Raw genomic sequence first — 24,735 nt, 5'->3', positions numbered from 1 at the left:
ACCAGCATAGTACATTATTTGCTTTTTAAGAATTTATTTTAAAATACATCCATCCATTTTCTTTACCACCATTTCTAACCAACCACAGATGAATGACCTCACATTGTGACTTTGATCTGCATCTTTTGGGATACATTGATCAAATAAATAGGGCCGTATATGCGTGCTTGTTGTGTTTTAATGACACATTACATACACCCTGTATAAACCAAATAGCTATAGCCTCGAAGGAATTACGAGGATTTAGACAATTTAAAAAAATCTCCTTTTCCTTACGTTGCGAGACGTGTGGCATTTATCTATCAAATCCTTTCTGACAGCATCTTATTAAAGGCGGCTGTACGAGCTGACAGCAATCTGCTAACAATTCTCACGTCGGAAGCGCGAGTGACACTTCCCGCAGCATGCAATCTTGAATTCTTCCGAAGCGCTTTCATGTCGCGCATGACCTTTTTTTGTAAACGACAGTCTTTCTTCTCCTTCTCCTTCACACGCGGTAAAAGTTAATGGGACCCCCGGGATGTTACTTGTGACAACACATAATGCATCATGTGGTGATTAAAGTTGTGTTCTGTGTGATTTCTCTTTTAATATAAACTTCACTTACACATGCTATGTATGAATGGTAAATGGAGTAACTTATATATTGCTTTTTCTACACCACACGATGCCCAAAGCACTTTACAAAGCATCACATTCACACATTCATACACTAATGGTCATGCAGAGCAGCAGCCGCCCATTGGGAGCAAATTAGGTTTCAGTGTCTTGCCCAAAGATACTTTGACAGTGGACAGACAGCGCCAGGATTCAAACCAGCAACCCTTCGGTTGCTTGACTACCCACTCTATCAACTGAGCCACAGCCAGCCATTAAGTGATGCAATACTGTAGACCTGGGTCAAAAATTTAGGTTTCAACTACTTTTACCACACAAAACAGAAGTAGAAAAATGCAACTCAAAAGTACGATTGCTAAAATCAATTGAAAATGAATAGTAATTTAAAATGTTAAATATTAACCCAATGTCCTGGTAAATGTTATATGAGATGATAAGTGAATGATCAGGCAACAGAAGCAAGGAGAAGGAGCCAGATGGGCTTTCATGGAAAGACAAGCCCCTGCATGGCATGTAGCACCGACAAATTGTAGAAGTGGCTGACAATGGGAAAACATACCTAATACATAACAGCTAGCCCTAAACACAAGATCAATAGAGGCCGGGGGTCATCAGACAGGACCCCAGGTGCAGGCTGTGCAAAGAAACCCGAGAGACAGTGCAGCACATCACAGCAGGGCGTAAGATGCCCGCAGGCAGGGCATACATGGAGTGCCATAACCAGGTAGTAGGAATATTGTACCGGAACATCTGTACCAAATATAGACATGAGATCCCAGAATCAAGATGGCAGTGACCATCCAAGTTCATTGAGAACAACCAGGCCAAGATCCTGTGGGACCTGCAGCTTCAGACCGACAAACCAGCCTGACACAGTGGTGGTGGATAAACATCAGAAGATAGCTGTTGCGATAGATAAAGAGTAGCAGTCCAGGGTGACAGCAACATCCTGAAGAACTAACACGGAAAGCTCATGAAATACCAAAGACTGAAGGAGGAACTTTGAAGAAAATGTGGATGGTGAAGGTAATAGTGGTGCCAGTAGTGATTGGGGCACTGGGGGCACTAACCCCCAAGCTGGGTGGATGGAAGTATCTCGTTGACACTGTCGTGGAGACAAGTGGACCATATCCCGTCGGGCGGCGATGCGTTCAACTCCCGGCACACTACTATTTGCTTAAGATGTCGCAGATGACGTTTAACACTTACCGATAACGGGGGTCTCTATCTCATCCCCCTCATACACGCACACACACACACACAAACACACCATTAGACAACTCTAAATAATAGCGAGGGAGATGTGCAGGACGAAGAGCGGTAGAGACAATAAATAACAACAGTTTGTCATCGGGCTCATTTAGAAACTCTTCACAAGACCCAAATGAGAAAACAGGGGGTTCTTGATTCATTCATCTTGATCCCCCTCCGGAGTTAGACAGATGCCGTCTTGTCTCTTTTGCTTTGTTTACCCTTAACTTGTGCCCTGCCTCTTATCATTCTTGTTCGCTGAGCTAATCCCTAAAGCAGCGGGGGTGGCATTCGCTCAACGACGCGGAGAGAAATGAAGCATTAGGACCCAAGCGAAATTATTGATTTTTTTCAATCGCAAGCGCTATCGTCGGATCGTTTACTTTGCAGGGAACATGCCAGCTCGTAACAAAAAGGTTCCGAGGATGGTATCTTGCTGTGAGGTGTTAATCACGGGCCTAGTTCACGCAGGGAACCGCTAAAAAGTGGAGAGCATCCTTTGACTTTTACACACAACCTAGCCAAGTGGTGTACAGTGTTCTGCCGCTACATCAGGGTTTATCCTATCACAGATTTTTAATACTACTTATGAATATTTGCCTTACGAAGATTGCGAAGATATGAACACTTCCGTGTTAGTTAAAAACATTTTTTAATATCTCTGCAAGTCCAAATTTAGAGTCGCATGCTGTCAGTGTAGTACCACGTTGTCCGCAACATGCCAGGCAACACTGAGGTCTACTGGAAGAGATGGAACGTCATTAATAGTAAGAAGAAGGAGCAGAGAAGGTCCCCAAGATGTCATTTACTGCCATGGACATTTACATTATATTAATAAACTTGTTGAGTTGACAAAGATTAGTGGGTGAATTTTGGCTTGTCACATTGATAATGAGGGAAATAAATGCCAACACGTTGGATATTGCACCTCACATTCGAACAAATGTATATGCATGGTATATACAGAGTATGTGTTGTGATAATTAGTAGAAATTGTGTGATGAGCCACTGCATGGAGTGAATGGCAAACACGTAAAAAAGCCACACGATCCCTGCGGTAAGTCAGTACTGCTCACGGCGCGTTTCTTCGTTGTATATATGTAAATGAATTATTTGTTTTCCATCTAAAGCCCTTTCTTAGTCTTTTTTTGTTTAATAGTTTGAAGTGCCACTGTAGCAAAACAATATTAGCGTCAAAGTCAATCTTCTGCTTTACATGTTACTTAGCTAGCTAGAACTAGAAACCATCTTTTTTTTCTGGTGAAAGAACAGTCTACTCTTTCTTTTGGTAGGTTCGGTGTTTATCAACATCACAGAAAATAGTATTCTGTGACTCTTGAAAAGATCCGTTAAAATGCTCCAAAACGGCTTTGCTTTCTCAGTGAATGAGTTGAGCTCCAGTAATACTTGTTTCCACAGAGCAGAGAGAACATACACGTATGCCTGTGAATACAGTGGACCCATGGATTCACCTATTCGTAGATTATTTTTCAAATATTTGTTTCCTTTTTTTTTTTTCCTTTTCTTTTTTTTTAGGGTGAACCAACTCCACTTATTCAAGCCTTTTTGGGTTTAAGAAATGTTTTTTGTTTTTCCAATGCAATTATAATGGGTGTCAGTTACCCACATATTTTTGCGATTTGCGATCTGGCCCAGTCTCTATCCCCCGTGAATACTGGGGGTCTACTGTATTGTTAAATGCTCTGTATATGTTGCCGTGTTTGTTAGAGTAGCTGTTGTTTGAGGTTTATAATTATCTTAACACCTACGCAAATGTTCGTTAGCCGCCAGTGTTTTGCATTTCAAATTATATGTTAGCATTAAGCTAGCAAACATGTATTAGATGAAATTACATGATTTAGTGGAACATCTTGGTGTTTCAATATACAATGTTTAATTATCTTCAACTGAGATATAAAATAAGCCAAAAACAAGCCAGGGAGCGCTCTTAGCCACTTGGCCATGGCTGCCCAGCCCCAGCCCCATTACAGCACAACAACCGCAGCTGAGGTACTTAAAATTTAAAATAAGAACCACCGCTTTCAGTTCATTGAGCTCTATAAATCAGGGGTTAAACAATATCAATAGCGGGAGAGCAAACAGTAGCGGTGTAATGACATCCGGATTTTATCTGGCTTGCAAATTGAATGTAATCGGGGTCAAACACTTCTACTGTTGGAATTAAAAACGGCATCCATCATTCAAGTCGTCATGTGTCTCCTTTGTATGATGGAGCGTACCATCGCTCTTCTGCCCTAATTTCGCTAAACGTCGGGCACGTTAGTTGAGTGGCAGACAGCAGCTGCTCCTTGATTTGTGGACAGATGGTGGGCGGTGCTGAAGGTCATCGTGCCGACTCTGTTTATGCACCAATGTGGCAGAGACGCTGTCACTTTTTCCGATGAGATGTAGAGCTGCCGAGCGAGGGATGGCGACCGCCGTGCTTATTGACACGATAGAATGTGTGAAAAATAAAACACTGACTGATAATAAGAGACTGGTCAAATATATGTAGTTATTCATCAATGTCACCTGGCTACAGATGGACATAATTTACCGTGGGAATATGTTCCAGACCCACCTGCAATAGGTGAAAATCTGCGATGTATAGAGACCATATTAAAAACGTTTTACAACTTTTACCACTCCCGCATTGTTTAAACACATTTAAACTGAATGAAAGACACTTTTTAAAGTATTCCTTAGCACCAGTTCTCACTCTCGCGCTGTCAAGAAATGGGAGACTATCGTACCATTACTTTGAGGAAACGAAAAGAAGGCTCTCGAGCTCAACCAGTTCTCCAAATACGAAGCAAAACAGAAATTAGTGTAGAATATCACAGTCATTATAAACCTTCAAACAACTGCTAGTTTTACACGCGCACATGGAGCAGCAACACATACAAACAGCATACAAGTGTATTAAACATTGTGTATTTAAACACAAAAATGTTAAACCAATCATACCATTTTGTCAAATGAAAGTCCATTCGCTTAACGCTAACATAATATATTATGCAAAAATAAATGGATGGGTTAACATACATTAGCATAGATGTTTCGGTAATTATAAACCTTCCAAATAAAAACAATTTTAAAAAATGGAATGGGTTCTTGAGTCTTTTTTGTGGACCTAGTCATGATAGTCATTTTTGGGGCTGAATGTTGAAAAGATTCAATATCTGCCTATAATGCCGTAAAATGATGCATTTACACCAGTTGTCTATTTAATGATTAGGACATATGAGGATTTTTTGGTGGGTGGGGGTTTGTTAAGAGGAGGGTATAGGGGCAGATGGTGTCAGATGGCATCAGGTTCCACGCGCGGTGTCAATCCAACTGGAAATGAATTCCCCCCAAAGGAGGAATGTGAGGCAGACATCTTTCCTGGAAGTCACAATGGGCAACGTCAGAGGGCTTCAAGGAGCTGCTGTTGAAGAATAACCCAGTGAAGTGTTGTAGATGAAAATGGAGGAAAGTAAAATGACATTAAAAAATGTAAATCGTTTCTGGAGGCATCTGACGTATTTACTCACTTGCTGGGGGTGGGGGGTGACCACTTACACTACAATTTGTCAGGTGAAGAACAAAAATAAAAAGGTTTATTATGGAGAAATTCAGGAAAATGGCAATTAAAATATCCCCGGGACATAAACATTGTTGATTGATTCATATCAATTGAGCTACAGTACATCATTGTAAGTCAACAAGGATCTAAGTTTAGCTGGGGTTATTATGGAGAGTCTACACCGCATTTTATTTTTTGCTCTGCTAAGTGGCTGTTGAAAAGCTCAACATCTGTAAGCCGTAATATTGATAATATTGATTTTGGTAAGATGAGTTTCAAATGATATTATAGTGTTTTGGGATCATAGTTTGTGGTATATTTACGAATAAAACTATTAGTATAGACAATTATAAAAAAAACATTTAGGAGGGTGGCGTTAATTATTCGGGGCAGTAGTGTTGGTTTTTTGTTTTTGTTTTGTTTTTTAGCTTTTTGCAACAGGGTCCCAGTTCCTATCCCCTGGAAATAGTGGGAGTATACTGTCAATCTGTTTGTCTTAAGTGAACTGATATAACAGGCAACTATTTGGGGCACAGCTTCCATTGGCTGGACGGCCACTATTTGAGGAAATGGAGGCTCGTGTCTTACACATATGTAGTGTATTTAATTATTCCCAGCAGGTAAACTGAGGTGCGAACAGTGCTGCTCTAGACTGTTTGATGCCTATACATGGAGCAGTACCACACAATATGGATGGAGAGGTTGATGGATGGAGTGGATGGACATAGATAAGAGGGCAGCCAGGGGGAGGATGGATGCAGCCCAAAGACTGGGAGGGGAGGAAAAAAAGCAGATGATGTAGACGGGCGGTAATCCCTTCACGCTGACAGCGGCTGATAGAGGCCATTGTGTTTTTGGAATTTGTGTGCCGGGGGATCTCCGATTTCACCGTGTGAGCGATGCAAACAAGAGAAGGAGTTATAGGGGTTGTGGTGCGGAGTGGAGATGTAAAATGAAAAAGTATTAAAAGCAATCAGCAGCAAGAAGAGCAAAGAGGAGGAGATCTCCAGGAAGCGCGCAGAGAGACGGAGAGGGATAAAGAAGGAATACTCCGATGACTGGGATATTGATGACAGCGCAGTGGGGGGTTTATGGTAAACGCAGCCGGGGATAAGCAGGCTAAGAAGTGGGGATCAAACTCCCCAATACCACGTGAGAGGGAATGGATGGGAAGAAAACACCTGTGTGGAGATTTCCACGAGGATTCATTGTTGTTCATTGGTCACCAGGTCCACATTTATTGTGGGTCAGGTGCCTGAGATACAAATTGAATTGGTTCCGTGCCCCTACTGTAACGCAAAAGACTCGTATCTCAATGAATGGAAATGCAATTAATCTCTCTCTTTGCAATGTGTATTAATAGGGAAAATAGCACTGAGATATCGTACTTTATAATACATAGAAAAATGACATAAATAAATATAATGTCAAGAAATTAAACAGTTATTGCCACATTTTTTGTTTCTCGTTAATGGACATAGTGCTGCTCCTTCTGCCTTGGCCTTAAAGGTGGCATTTATTTAACATCGATTTATGCAACATTGTGATGGAACCACATGTCAGCATCAAATTGAATACTAATAATCTCCCCATAATACTGGTTAGGAAACATTTAAATTCTCCACACTTTTTACATGCTTCGGTAGGTGCTGCTGTTTTGGTTAGCTGCAGTTATAATGGACTCTTCTCTTGAACAACTTGCTATCCTGTACTTTTGTAGTATTTGGACCTGCCACATAAACACTTGGAGGATGCCTTTTTGTTCACACACAAACATTAAAGAGTTGACTGCTGAGCACTTTGAATTGTTGGCTAACCAGAACAGCTGCGCCTATTGAGGTACGCAAAACAGTCCCGCATAGGAATTACTCTGTGGAGAATATTCCATATTATAGACAATTTTCATGCAGAGTAATAAAAGACAATCTTACCTTGTGCGGCAATGGTTCCAGTAGACTCTGGCATGCGGTCGCTCCATGATGTTATGTGCGATCTGAGATTACCACCCAGTGTTTCAAGGCCAGAAGGCAAGTAAGACGGTGGCAGTTGGAGAGGGTGTAGAGCTGTTTAGAGAAAAAAAAAACTGTGGTAAAAGGTAAAGAAATGGCCAAAAGTGTAGCCGTTGATGTGATGTGAAATGACACACACACACACTCACACACAACTCCATCTTTTGGGTCAGTGCTCGGTTGCTGAAACACAAGTTCAGCCTCCTCAGGTTGCCGTGTGCAGTACGAATGCCTCACTAAAGTGCAGCCTGACAGAAAACAAAACTGACTTGCTGATAGATTAACTCCTGTTAGCCCCCGCCATGAAACCACAGTGGAAAAGTCAGTCGCACCATCTCCTATGTATCCTCCCTGTATGCGATACCGCAAACACTTTGATACCTATGAGGATGTTTCCTCATACAGCAAACCACAGAGGTGTCCAAACAGAAGGCAGCGGGAGTCGGATCAGCAGAGCTTTTAAGTAGAATATATAGATTGGGTGAATTTCGGCTTGTCACATCAATTATGAGGGAGAGAAATGCCAATAACTCGGACTTTAGGCACCTCACACTCGGACAGAGTATGTACTGTATATGTAAGTTATAAACAGAGTTTGTGCGGCTATCGTGAAAAAAGATGATGCAGTTCATTGGGTAAATGATGAACGGCATGTAAAAAAAGCCACTGAGTTGGCGTTGCTTGCGGCATGTTTCTTAGTTGAATATCTGTAAAGAAATTATTTTGCCATCAAAAGTTTGTTGTTTTCATTGTATTTTTTACAGTTTGAGGAGTCATAAAAGCAAAAAATGTTAGCGTCAAATTCAGTTTTCTGCTTTTTTTCTTCTTTGCTTCGTAGTCAGAAACTGGCGTTTTGGAGAAACCAACTCAAGTTCTACTGTTCATTACTGAAAAATTGAAAAAGCACAAAACAAACCTTTTTTTCTGGTGAAAGAAGAGTGCTCTCTTTTTTGGTAGGTTCTATGTTTATATTGTTGCAGAACATAATATTCTGTGGGTCTTGTGAAAGATCAGTCAGTATGCTCTAAAATACCTGGAAATATGGGGAACTCTGTTTGTATTTATTTGGACTTGGTGCTTTGATGTGAAGCAAGAATAAAATGTATGAACAATAAATGCTTTTTCCAGCATCATTTAGCATTGTGTTCGTTTAGGTTGCTGCACATCCACAATACATTTGACACAAGCTAAGACTGGATCCTAACACTTTTTATTTGCTGTTTCTTTCATCCCGTATCTTGTTTTGTTTTTCCCGACCTGCTCCTGTGATCCCGCGTCTATTCCTGGCTCGTTCTGTGTTGTACTTCCTGTCTGCTGTGCCAGTGTGTGCGTTTGATATGTTTATTGTGTTGGTGTCTTCTTTTTTGTTGTTGGGGGGGGTGCATTGCCGCCCTCCACCCAGCCACCTAGAGGGTGTCGTGCCTTAATGTCGACACACCGATCTGCAATTAGTTTCATCCTTGATTGTTTCTGCTGGGAAATGTCAAAAAATGCACTTGCTGGTGTTTGTCTTCTGTCGGAGTATGTTGTCTACCTGATTTGCCTCCTTTATGTGTATATCTATAAATTATACAGGTATAATTTATATTCACAGTTGACAATGGTTTCTACATTGCATCTTTTTTCCACTGGGGCACCAGTTTAAGCAACCATTGTTAATAATACAACAACTGATCCCCCAGTGGAGCAAAAAGGTCCAATGTTGTCCAATGTTCCCACCCCACCCTGTCCTCTGTATAAATTATGTTTATAATTTATGCCGTGTGCACAGCGCCGATCCATGTGTCTTTATCTGTTACACAGCAAAACAGTCAATCGTCGCAATCCTTGCGAATAGCCAATTGAGGAGAGAGTCAAATGTCATTGGGTGACAACCACAGGAACTGCAGCCTAACACCCACTCAACCACACCCCAAATACTTTAGATTAGCAAGCTTGTTAATGCTACTTGTCGTTGATGAAATTATTAACAACAATTGGCAACCCCATTTCTAACATCGAAACCATAAAATGTGTTGGAATGACTAAGAAACAGTTCGTATTGGGAGAGAGAAGTTGGGGTGTCGGGCTGTCTTGCCTGCTTGGTGTAGTGGAAATTAGTTTCCCATTCCATTTTTCCCTGAATTGACCCACCCACCTAAGAAAAAAAAAAGTCTGCCCTTCAATCCCTCCTCCTCCTCTCCCTAACCCAGGTTTTTCTATTTGTCACTCTGATTTGATTGACAGCTGAGGACACATGTGGGGGCACTGTGCGGGGCGGCAGTGGGGTGGTGACCAGTCCCGGTTACCCTGGCAACTATGGTAACCAGGCCGACTGTACTTGGATCCTATTGGCCGAACCTGGAGACACCATCTCTGTCGTCTTTACAGACTTCCACACCGAGGAGAAGTACGACTACCTTGAGGTGGAAGGATCTGAGCCCCCGACCATCTGGTAAGTGGCGCTTACCGTTATTGTCAGAGGTGTGCTGATTTCATGTTTGAAGAACCAGCAGTGAGATGATGGACCTTTTCTTTGTTGTTTTTACATATACAATCCCTTCATCACATTTCAAAGCAATTTTTACTATTGGAAATACAGTGGTGACTTACGACTTGAATTTATTCCGTGACCACCTCGTAACTAAAAAAAACTTTCCCCATTTAAATGAATGGAATTGCCATTAATCTCTAACAAAACCCCCTAAAACACTGCAATTTTATTTGCTACATGCTTTTAGTAAAGAAAAACAGTGAAGCCGAATTTACAGCTCTTCAGAAGAAATTATTACATCACAACAGTACTTGGCGGCAGCTCATTTGAGCACAGTGCAATGGTGACACTTTCCAAGGTTTTTTAATAGCTCAATCATCCATCCATCCATTTTCTGAGCCGCTTCTCCTCACTAGGGTCGCGGGCGTGCTGGAGCCTATCCCAGCTGTCATCGGGCAGGAGGCGGGGTACACCCTGAACTGGTTGCCAGCCAATTGCAGGGCACATAGAAACAAACAACCATTCGCACTCACATTCATTCCTACGGGCAATTTAGAATCTCCAATTAATGCGTGTTTTTGGGATGTGGGAGGAAACCGGAGTGCCCGGAGAAAACCCACGCAGGCACGGGGAGAACATGCAAACACCACACAGGCGGGGCCGGGGATTGAACCCCGGTCCTCAGAACTGTGAGGCTGACGCTCTAACTAGTCGCTAATTGCTAATTTACAGCAAAAAAAAAAAACTATGATACAGTATCTGAAATATCTGACGGGTAGATTGAATGACGTTTAAAGCAAACCATTAGACTACAGTGAATTCCGGATTCCGGATTATGTCGCTGCCCTAGAAAACGAACTATGTTGTGCACTGAGGACCCAACAACAAAAACGGTCCGAATTTGAATGACAAAAGTGTGCCATAAGACGCAATGAGTCGCCTCACATATTTCCCATTTTCACATGCAAAACCACTTGGCTCTATGATTTAATGACAAATGACAAGGGTGTAATGAGTCATATTGTGCATAGTCACCTGTGCACCGTTTCTAATGATCTGCAAATGTGTCACACAGCCTTGATGATTTCAGTAATAAAAGGGTCAGTTTAGTATTATAAATCAAAATTTATGAGGTCAGCAGGCATGCGTATCAAGAGTAGACCCTCAAAAACATCTCAAGAAGCAAATCCCAAAAATGGGTACTTCATTAACACACCTATTCTATAGATTTTGTCTGATTGCTACCAATTATTAACTGTGTATTCTATATGGGTGATGCTAAATTTCTAACTTTTTTTTTTGTCATTGTGTATGGGCAGAGCATGGCAGTAAAATTTGATGACATACCATCGTACACAAAACTGTAAGAATGCAGCTGCACATGGTCTTGAGAAGACCTCCCCCTCAGGAAATTCCGCCCCCAAAGACTGTTTCAGTTAAGAACATGTAATTTAGTAGACATGCCTGTCATGAGCTGACCCACAAAAAGTTTTAAGAACCCATGCTCTAAAACACAGAGGCAGTCAGCCATTTTTGTTAAAAGCACCTATTTGGGGGTCAGTTTTTACCACTTACAGGGGTCCTTCAAAGAACAACTTCCAAGGGATTTTGTCAGATTGCTACTAAACTCAAACACGGTATACTTGACAGATGGACGATGCTAAAACGGGAGCTCTTTTAGTTTTCATCATTGTGTATGGCTTGATTACTTGCCATAAAACAGGAAACTCGAAGAACTGAGTCCCACAAGGTTGGAGCTAGATCAAACATCTCCTGAAGAGATGAACTTTGCTCCCCCTCCCCTCATCATGATGAAACATGAACATTGTAGCATCTATTGGTTTGGATAAAAAATGTAATTAATTTGGGAAAAGATACGAAGGTAAACGCCTGCGTTTACTTCCGGGTTAGTTCCATTTACGTTTTTACCGTTAAAATCAAACCAATTTTGTCTCGTAGAGGCCACCACGTCACTTTTTATATGTATAAAATTTAGGGAAAGTGACAAGAAACCTTTTTTATCAGTCTCATAACTAAAGGTTGCTACCTTTTATGAAATACGAGTTCTTGATGACAGTGGCTTACTTAAACTCAAAACACACACAAAACACAACCAAGAGTGGAAATTTATGGAATATTTAATGAGATCTACAAGGGATCTAGAGGGAAACACACAAAGGGGTCTAACTAAAGAAGGAAAATAACACTCATAATGGTAAAAAGAAGAAAAATAGATGTACAAAAAGGGAAATAGAACATCGTGTGTTGGACTAAAGTTGAAAACGCTAGCGTTTAATGCGTGCAGTCCGGACAAGAGAGAGAGAGAGGACAACGTTGGGATTTTGTGTAATGCTAGTAATTTTCCCGAAATTATTAGGCACTAATATTGTACAGTCTGGCAAACACTGTTGTGTTACTCATGAACGTAGATCAGCAGATAGGTGGGGTGGTCTGTCTCGGGAAGCCCGGAGACAGGTTTGGTCGAATGAGAAAAAGGATGCAGAAAAATGAAACAAAAACAAGAGGCAGAAGAAGAACAATTGTTGTTCGTCACGCCTCGTCGGGAGAGTAAGACCGTCTCTCTTCCTGCCTTTTCAGGGATTTGCTAGCAATTTCAGAGCAATCACGCTTGGCTGGAAGCGTACCTGGTACTTTTAGTAGCAGCTGCTCTGATCGCCTAGCGGTGGCCCACGTAGAGGCTGGGAAGCCGAGTCTGGGGAGCTGATAGCAAGAACCGAGAGGAACCAAGAGAGCTTGGCAGCAGGAGTCAGGGTTTAAATACCCAGGGGGCGTGTTCAAAGAGAACCAGACAAGACCACACCCATCGCCTTGAATATAGTCTATAATTTTGACCAATAAAATGGGTTTAAAATCATATATCAATATAAAATACTCCCAACTTTGTACTCTCTACTCACAGGTCAAGCATATAGACTGACTGTTTATACTTTAGTCTTGGCAAATCAACTACTTATGGTTTAAATCACATTTCATGGTGCTTGGACAAACAGTTCTCAAAATCTTGCAGCTGCGCTTGTAAAGTTGACACACTGACACAGAGATCAAGGCATACATTTGGAATATTTCTGCAGACTTCGTGAAATATTACAACAGACATTTGTCTTTGGTTAACAAACAGCTGAATGGAAGTTCACGGGTTGCAGTACTCTCTAACGCCAGTGGGTGGCACCCTGCGTGCATGTTTGGATATGAAGCAAATAGTTCACCGGCGTATTTGCATTCCATTGATCTGTCCCAGCTTGGTCTCCCGGAGAGAGGATCCCACCTTTTGCCTGCTGTCAGTTCAAATGAAGAAAAGGACTCTTTGATGACTGTAAACCAAGATTGCTAATTAATTCAGGGATTCAGGGTCCTGTAGGCATCTTCTAGTGGCTGTCTCAAACAGGATGGTTGCAGGGAAGAATGCAGTTTATCAAGCTGTGGCACCTAAAAAATTGGACTGGTCTTTAAAAAAAAACAAAAGACCAAATACAGCCCCTAAATATCGTTTTATTGAGCAAAATTACGTTTGGTAGAAAAGTCTAGCATCAGGACACGTACAAAAAAAGTCTCAAGAACCCATGCTGTAAAATGCACATAAAGTCTTCCATTTTGGTTTGAAGCAGCAATTTAGGCGTCGATTTGACCATTTACACGGGTCCTTCAAAGACGAACTTGTCATAGAGGCTGATTACCACCAAATTCGAACCACGTGACGTGTAACAGACAGATGGGCGACACTAAATTGTTAAACCTTTGCTTTCATTATTGCATGTTGGCACAACACGGTGGTGAAGTTCGATGACTCGCCATAAAAACCAAACTAATAACTTGTTTTGAGAGTTTCTGATCTCATTATATGATGCAGGCATACTGTCTCTAATCTGTATTGGATTAAGGGCGCCTGCTTGAATCAAACATCTGTAGTGTAGATCAAATATAGCATTAACATCTCCTGACACCCACCTTGCAGCCAGTTACCACTTTTTAGCCTTAAAAGAGACTCAATCCTGTGTTACGGCGCAGTCATTTCCGCAGAGAGGATGAGTCACGCCAAATATGTGTCAAAGTCCACACCGATCTTGCGGAATGGACTACGGCGCAGACCCAAAATCCCCCGTCACATTTATTTTGCAAATATGAACTTTTCAACCCAATTCCACATGGGGTTTCAGTTGAGATGTAAGCGGTTTTGTGTAGGGAGTAAACTAAAAACATCTCCCCGGAGACGTCTGGAAAGCAACACATTCCATCCACTGTTTAGCCTGAATAGTGCTCACTTCTATCTTTTTAAAAACAATATAAAAACAATATAAACCTATTTTTAGGTCACCCAAAAACATGGGTACAAGGAAAGGTTTCCAAAAAGTCATATTTTTTATGGCATTGACAGAATGTGAAAACCAGCATATTTCCATTTTTCCGCAAATATTGGGCGGGGGTCACGGGTAGACAAAATTACTATACATCCATGCATCCATGTCCTTTACCGTTTCTCCTCACTCGGGTTGCGGGCTGCTGGAGCCTATCTTCGGGCGGGAGGCGGGTTACACCCTGAACCCGTCGCCAGCCAATCGCAGGGCACATAGAAACAAACAACCATTCACACTCACATTCACACCTAAGGGCAATTTAGAGTCTTCAATCAACCTACCATGCATGTTTTTGGGATGTGGGAGGAAACCGGAGTGTCCGGAGAAAACCCACTCAGACACGGGGAGAACATGCAAACTCCACACAGGCAGGCGGGGCTGGGATTTGAACCCAGGTCCGGAGAACTGTGAGGCAGATGTGCTAACCAGTCGATCACCGTGCCGGCCAATATTACTATATTATCACAATTTGAAACTGCACTAATCATTTGTTAGCACACATCACAATCTTCTCAAACAACTAATTAATGATGCCATCTCGACATAATGTGGGATCATCTTTAATTCTGCTCAGGTTACTCTTGGTATAATAAATAATAATGTTGCCTTTTTTGGTTAGCGAGAGTTTTAAAATTATTCAGCAGTTAGCAGTTTAATGAACAATAGCATCCATAAATCAATTACAAATGTTGCCTGTTTTTCCTGAAGGGGAGAGAAGAAGGCGTCTATTTGAGGGAGGCATTTATTTATTTAACATTTGACCACATTTAAGAATCTACTAGAACACATTACTTATAACTGCGCAGGAAACCCGTTTAAAGTCTTCACAAGTTTATTCACCTGTGATACTTTTTTCATGCTTTGGTGTTCAAATGGTCTCTTATGTTGAACAACTTGTGTGCTGTACTGTGGTTTGCAGTATTTGGTAATTGGGTTACAGTTATTACTTGTTTTTATTTCCTCTACAGGCATCGATTGAGGGAGGTGATTTTTGTTCTGTTTTTGATTGGGGCACAGCGCTAATTAGCTGGACAGCCACGATTTAAGGAAATACAGTATTTATTGCTGTTTAATTTTCACACAGACTTCACTGACTACAGTGTTTCAGGAAATCAATTACTTGGAGAGCAATTGATGAAATCCATTATTAATGTATGTTCATCAATACGTTGACTTTATATTCAAGTTTGATCCATCGTTTCCTTGAAGTTTTCTGGCTACAACTCTCCTCAGGCTTCTGATTGGCTAAAACAACGTCACGATTAGAGTTTACAGCACCACCTGCCAAAACCATCCACTTGGATACCACCGATGTGTACAGAGACACAAACAAACATGGTATTTACAAAGAGGGGATGCATATAAGCAACATCGTGCACCTGCACATGAATGCTAGCATGTCCCTAAAAGCTATTTTGAGGCCATTATGTCCCCCCAACCACCACATCAATTCCACACTAATAGCCCGCGCTGTGATTGGATCCACATTGGTTATCGCAATGGCTAATCAATACCTTAATTTGCCAAAAATCGATGAGCTGTTGGGGGCTATGAAATATTGTTATGAGTGAACCATCTGACAACACACAAAGGAATTTCCCATTTCTTGTAATGGCTGGCTGCTACATGGGGTCAGATGATAATTGATTTGTCTTTAGACCTGGTGAAGTAGCATGTGCCTCATTGCCCAAGGTTAAATGTGTAATCCTGTTCAAGTAATTGTAAACAATTTTATGTTTTTGGTTAAGAGGCAGCTCATGTTTAGTATAAGTGGAAAATTAGCTACAGTGTTAGTAAGAAGACCTTGTGTAAAACCCTTGCGTGAACCTCATGTAGGCATGTAAGCAGATGCCGCCATCTAGTAATGAATCTTTCATGTGACTGCCATCCATACACACAACAATTAGTTGATGTTTGTCCTTTGTGTCCCCCATAAAAACTGCTGAGGCCTCATCTTGACGAAGCAGCTCTGTTGACTCTGCTCTTTACAGCAGCCAGCCCGGATTTCAATAAAAAATAATAATAAAATCTGCCTCCGAAGCCAATCTCACTTTGCAACATGAAATTTGGCAGCAATGTCTATTATAAGTAGGCCCATATAAAACTCTTAAGAACCCATGCCCGAAAATACACAGGGAGTTTGACATTTTAGCTTGAAGCAACCATCTTGGGGTCATTCAGGCCAATTCCAGGGGACGTCAAAGATCAGGCCTTTCCTATAGATTTTGTCCAACTGTTATCAAATTTGAACAACACTTTTTTGTCATTATGTATATTATGAGCTTAGCGGCCAAGTTTGGTGTCTCGCCATAAAACACAAAACTCTAAGAACGTAGCTCCACAAGATCAAATCTTAATCAAACTTAATGTGTGATAAAGGCCGCACCCTTAAGAGATGCATAGTCACCCCCAACTAAAATAAACCTACAACTGTAACTGCTGGACGTCCGATTTCCTTCAAGCTTCATATACAGTGTTCCTCGGCGATAGAGAAACCTGCAAAAATCTGTGATTAATTGATGACCCCACAAACAAAACAAAAAAAGTTCATAATTGCCTTTGGATGCCACAAGATGGCTTCAGAGCATCACTTTCCTAGCAGTGGAAAACTGATAGGACTGGCTAAATGGTGGAGCTCTTCCCCTCACTTCAACAAAGTTCCTTGACACCAAGATGCCACAAGATGGCGCCAAAGCAATACTTTGATATTAGACAGGGCTCTAAATACGCTAATTTGTGAGTTGTGCATATTCGTCGGAGGACTATACTCACATCAACCCCTCTGTCCTGTGCACGTCCCAACTTTTACGGTCTTTTACGGTTTTACGGGACGAAGGCAGAAGCGAAAATGTTTTTTTTTTTTTCTGCCAGCAATGTTCCCATTTATCATTTGCTTTGACAAAAGGCAAAAGACAAAAGGTGAAATGAAGTCTACTGACTTTTAATGAGCGCACAATAAAAGCAATTATATAAAATATATATATCATATATGGCTGCAGGATTCAAATATGCGACCTTTTTGTTATTGTACTCATCAAATGCTTTTCCTGAAACTGGGTCACTTTGCCGCTAAGCTCCTTGTTTACTGATTTCAACTGGAAAATTGCACGGGAAGAAGAAGGCAGAAACTAAAATGCTTTTTTTCCGCCAGCAATTAACAGGCAGCGCTAAGGGCCGCTGCTGCTAATACCGTGACCAGCTGCGACAGTTAGGTGTTTATCAGACAACAGCAGTCTTTTGCACACACAAACGGCCTATTTACATCCACAAACTTGATCTGTCAGCCTCCCTCTCATTCTTGTCTAATCAGTATGCGGCTGAGGGGTTACTCATGTCTGCGAGAGGAGTATATCAATATGAGCTAAGTGCCTGTAATCTTAGCCTAACATTACACACACACGCACACCCACAATCATGCATTCACATGCACACACACACATACACACAATCACAATCAGTTGCCCTTGAAAGTGTGTTCCGTCTATCTGTTATCTGCCAAGAAGTAGCCCGCTGTTTAGTGATCTTTGTGCAAGTCTACTTGACAGCCCATCACCTTGCATGTGATGCTGCTGTGTCGCCACGTCGAGCTTTGATCACCCCCTAAAGATTTGTTATGAGCATCCCTAGAAATGAGCACTGACATGTTGTAGCTAAAGCCAGAGTTGTTTTAGTGACGTGTCAGACATCGAGGAGTCGGATTGACGGTAGTGGTAGCTCCAAAGGATTTGCAAGTTGTTCCATTCACTATTATGAAACCATATAAGTGTACAGGCAGTGTTTTACATATTATTCACTTTCTTAACTGCAATACAAGTGTAAAGACAATGCTACTATATAATAATGCTAAAATTACTCTAACCTAAAAACTGTTAGCTGTTTCCCTTGAGTGAATTCCCTCGTAGGAGTCCCTCAAAGTAAGAGCCTTGGAATTCCCCTAAAATAGCTGACTTTCTGTTCAACTTGAGGCATGGATTCTTGAGACTTTGTCGTGCATCCTGTCATGATATACATATCTTCCAGATTTCATGTTGATTGGTGAAAATGTGTGAAAATGGCACCACTGTTTTAATATACAACTTTTTTTGTGGAAGAAAAACAGGCAGGCAAAAGTGCTGGGACATAAACATTGGGACATTAAAACAGTTTCAGATTTGAGTTTTGGCAGCAAAAACTACATGCGTACTAGTTAAAGGTTTAAACAACATGAAAACCAGAAAGCTAACTATGGGTTGGAGAAAAAAAAACTATTGTAAAATTGAGAGAAGGTCCTTCCTCATGCAGCAAGATAACGTCCTAAAACCCATTACCAAAACAACATTCGGGGTCAAGAAGTGGCCAACTCTTTCACCAGCCTTAAACCCTAGGGAACATGTGATTTCTATGTGCTAAAGAAGAGACAAGAACCTGAATAGACTGCAGTGAAAGCATGATGCATTTGGTGATGCTAATGATGATGTACAATTTTACCAAAGTAAATCACATCTAGATCTAGTAAACGGCTTGGGAGATAGCTTTATTTGTAACCAAACACTATATACTTTGGCGAGCAAAAGTCTTGAAACATTAACATCACTTAAGAACAGTTTCAAATTTGAGTTTTGCCTCCTAGTTGGCGATGTAATCAACATCAACACCAGAAAGCGGTCTGTGGGTGGAAAAAAACGCAATTGAAAAGCTGAGAAAAGAGATTGTTCACCATGCAGAAATACAATGACAACCAGAACAACAAACGAGTTAATCAGGGGTTGGAAAGTGACTGGTTTTAGACCTGACAAGACAATCCCCAAATTTTAAGCCTATGAAGAATGATTTTTACCTGCGAAAAAGATGCCAAACAACATCAGAACGAGGATGCCGTAAAAGCCTGTGAAGCGCAAAACATTTGGTGACATCAATAATGATATACCACTTTCAGGGCATTCGTATAATGAGGTGCAATTGCAAGTGTAACTAATGTCTCGCCCAATGTGTGCAAAATGACCTCTGAACTGACATAGACGTTACTTTGTATTCTCCTCACATGCTCAAAAAGGAACTACTGCAAAACACATCAGTCAATCTGGAAGTCACTTGGGAATCCATTAGTGGACTGTTGGCCAAATGATTGTAAACAGGCTCAGACTGAGACTATTTCCCCCAGCAGGTTCAGGGCTCCCAACGACCTTCACATTTACCGAACCCACCTCCTTTTTTGAAGGGAGGGCAATCGGGGAGACCATTATGTAGTAATGCGAGAGGTGATGCATCGCCCAGAAAAAGGTGCTAGCAGAAAGGCAGGAGGGCGGGGTGCAGAATTGGGGTCCCCTTGGAACGAGTTTGGGGCGAAAGGCCACACGAGCCAGAGAGAAACTCGTCAAACACAGAACGCGAGAATACCGCAATTAGATTACAAGCGTGTAAGCAATTAAACTCTAATCCGCCACCATGCGACTTGAATGTAGCTTCTGTACAGGATTAGCACGTGTGAAATTAGGCACAGAATGGCTGCAAACGCGACCCATATTCTACTAGGTCTACTGTCTCTTGGGATCAGCTATTAATCTGGCAAGCGGTGTAAACATGAAGCATGTGTTCGAAGGCTTGACATGTTGCCTATGGGCTAAAACATAAATACCTGCTATGCAGAATTGCATTGAAATGGTGCGTTAAAATGAATCGGCCTCTGATATGCTTAAAAAACGCTTCATCAAACTGTTATTAAGGGGGGAAAAAAATGGAAAGAATCAAAGTCAGGTGTATAATTCGATTAGTGTATGCTAATTCAATTGTAGTGTGTATGCAAAAAAAGTTGCAATCAGAACACATTGAGAAGGGAAATAAAACAAAATAGGTCACTCCTATGGCAAAACCTTTTGTTGTTTTTTACTAGCATCTCATTAAATTAATCGTGTGCCAAAATACAGTATAGGGATTTGAAAATGTGTTCAATAAAGTGTCCGATTTTGATTGGAGGGACAGTTCTGACGGTAAATGGAGATAACACTCGACCAAGCCTGACAGCGAATAATTGACACTACCATAAAAATTAGTAGAATTACCTATATTAATAGTTTAAACTATATATATACAGTGGGGGAAAAAAGTATTTAGTCAGCCACCAATTGTGCAAGTTCTCCCACTTAAAAAGATGAGAGAGGCCTGTAATTTTCATTTTCCATCCACAAATAAGAACATCATTTGACTATGTCACGTTACTAGCCAAGCCTGTCTAACTATTGTTCTATTGTGATTCGCACCCCTATTCCCTTTGTCCGTTCTGTCCCTCGGTCTATCCCCTAAGACCCTGCATTTTCACTAAACATCAGAATGATTAAAAAAAAAAAAAAGCAGAGGATGTATTTCAACCTCCCCTGTTGCACAGCAAAACTGTTCCAGCACAAAAGGCATATAGATCCACCATTCTCCATGGCCATGCAGCTAAACAGGACAGATTAACAACAAACAAATAAATAAATACATTAAAAACGTTTTGAGGTTTATGAATAGCACGCAATGAAATCATTTGTCTTGCAGCGTAAGAATACGGTGTAACACAGGACAAGAACCCATGCTCAGTTACCAATGGACTTAATGTTTTTCATTTACACCGAAGACTCCCTGGACTGACTTTTCACAAGATAACAATATTATTTGTAACTACAACCAGTCAAGCACATTTCTGTCAATAGTCCACCCTCAAATAAACTTTACATGTAAGGCTTATTAATTATTGGCACTATAAATATGCATGGTCAACATCCTCAAGCAACATTTAATAAAAACACTATTAAAAATACTATATTAATTAAAATGAACTGCTCTGACCTGAAACCAGCTTGGCAATATGTTTAAAAATAGCTGAAACTGCCAGATTGTCTCTGCAAATATGAGATAAAGTGGAAATAAAATGTCTGTGTATGTTCTTCTTTTTAGTGTCCTGCCAAAACGTTGTTAATGGGTCTCTTGCATCCTTTTGGAACTGTCTCAGTGGAGTAATTATAGCATTGAGATAATAATTTGAAAACATACATAAATAAAACTACTTTCTTGACCACTTGAGAACAACAGACATTACTTCTACCACCATGTTTTAGCTGTAATTTTAATACAATATCATATAATAAGTCCAGCAATGAAGGATATATATTTAAGGTAGTTACTTACTGTTGTATACTCACACCGGGTGTTAGCGTGTTTGCATTTTGATTCTCATTAGAAATACAGGTTGTACAAGACAAAAGGACAACATGTAAAATCCTTTTACAGTATCTGTATGTACAATATATGCAAGAACTTTGCCTACTCAGATTGATCAGTTGCTACAAGTTATCTTACCAAATGTTAGCATTTTAGCTTTTAATCGGTACTCATTTGAAATAGTACAGAGCTACAGTGCAAGATGATTAATCTGCCTAAGTGCTTTCTCCACTCATGTTGCTCTCTTGCTACATTGTAGCACACCAACTGTTAGCATGTTAGCATTTTAACAACAGTACCTTACTATAGGGAAAGATGTAAAAGCCTTATCAATCTGCGTGAGTGCTTTCTGTCCTCAGGTTTTTGTCTTGCTACAGGTTTGCATAACAGCTGTTAGCGTGTGAGCATTTTAACATATAGGACATGACGTAAAATGCTCATAAATCTGCCTTAGTGCATTATCTACAGAGGATGGTACTTTGTTAGCATCACAAATGGTAGCATTTGATCATAAATAGGACATGTACAACAACAGGGCTAGGTGTAAAATCATACCCAACTACAGCGCAAGACGTAAAATCCACATTAAACTGAGTGGGTTTTTTTCCACCCAGGTCGCTATCATGCGATGTTAGCATTACAAATGTTAGGGTTTTAATATACATTAGACATGTACAATGGCAAGCCCAGTTGTAAAACAAATTTGAATCTGCCATAGCACTTTTTCTGCACAGATTGCTTTCTTGCTATATGTTAGCATCCCAACTGTTTTGCCTACCATCTGTCAGTATCTTAGTCTTTTTATCAGTTCTTATTCGAAATAATGAGGGCAACTCCGATACTGTGTTGCTAGGTTCTGTGTGAATTGCACAGGCCGATACATTGTACATTGTCAATTTTGTGCAATCTCTGCAGGTAACAGGTCACACACCTATGGGTGTTTTATCTCCATAACTTGCAAGTTGATACTTACTCAGCTTGTTCCGTTTTATGTTCACATCGTCCAGTTTGATACACACTCGCGTGCAGTAGTGTTTTATGTCATTGTCATGTTTCAGAGGAGGAGAGACGGTGGGGGGAGACACATTTAGATGAGATAACGGAGGTCGGGGTGTGTGAGAAGGTTTCCCGTTGTGAGATCTGATTACCCTCTGCCCACTTGAGATTGATGGCAAGTGACACACACACACACACACACACACCCCCCAACCCAGTCTGATGTCTCTGCAAACTGATTGATGACGGTTCCACCCAGACTACATCCAGCACAGCGGCATACTTCCACTGTGTGTATGTGTGTCTGTGGTTAGTTGTGTGTGAGTGTGCGTACGTGCGTGTGTGTATATGTAGGAGTTCCCACCTGTCTTAATTAGCGGAGGCTATTAAGATAGATTGCCTGATTAAATAGCATTCCCCCTACTATCTAATGAGCGCTTGCACAGTGAAAACACACGTGTTACATCGTAGTTTGGCCGAGTGGTATTACTGTAGTCTCGTTCAGCAGCAGTCGATGCGGGAAATCAGACGTAGTTATTTAAAGATTGACAGATAAAATAGTCCAATGATTAAAAACAGACTAGTCATAGGACACTGGAGCAGGTAGCAGGTTGGCTTCTGTTAGCTTTGGTTAAGTTAGCTCAATTTTGATTACTATTCTGTTTTTGTTAGTTTCCCCCCATTTTGGTTAACTTTATTTGAATGTCCTTAGCTTGATTTTAGCTTCAGTTCTAATTAGCTCAGCTTCAGCTCTCTCGAATTCAACCAGCTTAGCTTCAAATAGCTTATACTCCAGTTAGCCAAGCTTCGTTTAGCTTGGCTACATCGTCAACTAAATTTTAGTGTCATTATTTCTTAGTTTCACTTCGACTAGCTATAGGTGTTTTTGCTTCAGTTGTAAATGTCCCATGTTTTGGCTATTTAGACCTTCACAGAGTGACTCTAACATGGACTTAGTATAAATGTATCAGTTTCATTAAAAAAAACAAAAACACCTTGTTTTTGTCGTACAAGCATCCAGAAAAAGCCCCTCTGACAGCTACTTCTGTTAGACCCAGTTTTGTATCCGCTTTGTCCATATTTGGCTAAGACTGCTCCCTTTCCTTTGATTGGTTGGCTTAGCTTAGCTTCAAGTAGCTTCAGTTTGTGTTATAATAGTTGTCTGTTAGCCAAGCTTTGAAGTACTCAGTTAGTTATGTTCCAGTTCAGTTCTCTTGTCTCAACAAGAGTTGCTTAACAGCTTGTCATAGGTTGTTCGCATCTTTTATTAATATATTGAAGTCCTAGTATCGAAGCGCATCATCTCCGATTGTAGTCCGCCCCTGCTCTCGGAGACGTTGCCAAGCACTTCTTCTGTGACAGCCTTTCATAGCCTTTGCTGTACCTCGGGAGAGCGTGTCATTGCGAACGCAAGCCATGAGCGCAGATTAATGATTTAATTATGCTTTTGTCCTCATGGCGGAAATGAAATCTCCGCTTAGGGTCCGCTCTTGTTTGGTTTTAGAGCTGTGCTGCGTGTGACGTTTTTAGACTGTTCTCATGAGGATTTAGAATAATTTCAGACAATAAAACAGAAGTGGTCAATAGAAAGCAAAAATTCTGACGCTTAGCCTGTATGCATAGTTTCACGTTAGCCAAGCTTCATTGATTTAACTTGACTTTAATCATCCTAGCTTCAGGTATCTTATCCTCCAGTTTGCCAAGCTTCTTTCATCATAATTTATTTTTAGCTCCATCTTACGCTTCAGTGAATTGCAGTATCTTAGGTATCATATTGCAACTTAGTTCGAATAGCTTTGCTTCAGGTCGGTATTTAATTTTTTGGGCTTTAGTTACTGTGGCTTCAGTTAGCTTAGTTCAGTTACCATAGCCATGATTAACTTAGTTTTGGTTAGTGTTGCTTTAGGCGTTAGATTAGTTAAGTTATATTGGCTTCATCTAGCTTTATTGGTTAGTTTGGGGCGGCACAGTGGATGACTGGTGAGCACGTCTGCCTCACACTTCTGAGGACCGGAGTTCAAATCCTGGCCCCGCCTGTGTGGAGTTTGCTTGTTTTCCCCATGCCTGCGTTTCCTCCCACATCCCAAAAGCAAGCATGGTAGGTTGATTGAAGACTCTATATTGCCCGTAGGTGTGAAAATGGCTGGAATAGGCTCCAGCACGCCCGCGGCCCTTGTCAGGATAAGCGGTGCAGAAAATGGATAAAGTTTGCTGTGGTTAGTTACCTTGGCTTTAGGTAATGTGTCTTAGATTATTTTTGTCAGCTTAACT

General features: G+C 41.0%; 1 protein-coding gene across 6 annotated transcripts in view; it reads left to right on the top strand.

Annotated features, from left to right (window-relative positions):
* The window catches only part of csmd3b (CUB and Sushi multiple domains 3b), a 386,559-nt gene that overhangs the window by 208,237 nt on the left and 153,587 nt on the right, over positions 1-24,735 (top strand). For 4 of the 6 annotated variants that reach the window (XM_061760283.1, XM_061760281.1, XM_061760280.1 and 1 more), the window contains exon 7: positions 9,673-9,880. In XM_061760283.1, coding sequence (XP_061616267.1) covers positions 9,673-9,880 — 208 coding nt within the window. The remainder of the gene's footprint in view (positions 1-9,672; positions 9,881-24,735) is intronic. The other 2 variants (XM_061760282.1, XM_061760284.1) reach the window with 2 other exon arrangements.

This window comes from Phyllopteryx taeniolatus, chromosome 21 (assembly GCF_024500385.1).
Source record: "Phyllopteryx taeniolatus isolate TA_2022b chromosome 21, UOR_Ptae_1.2, whole genome shotgun sequence".
NCBI lineage: Eukaryota > Metazoa > Chordata > Actinopteri > Syngnathiformes > Syngnathidae > Phyllopteryx > Phyllopteryx taeniolatus.
The sequence above is the reverse complement of the archived record's forward strand: the minus strand, read 5'-3'. Positions and strand labels throughout refer to the sequence as shown.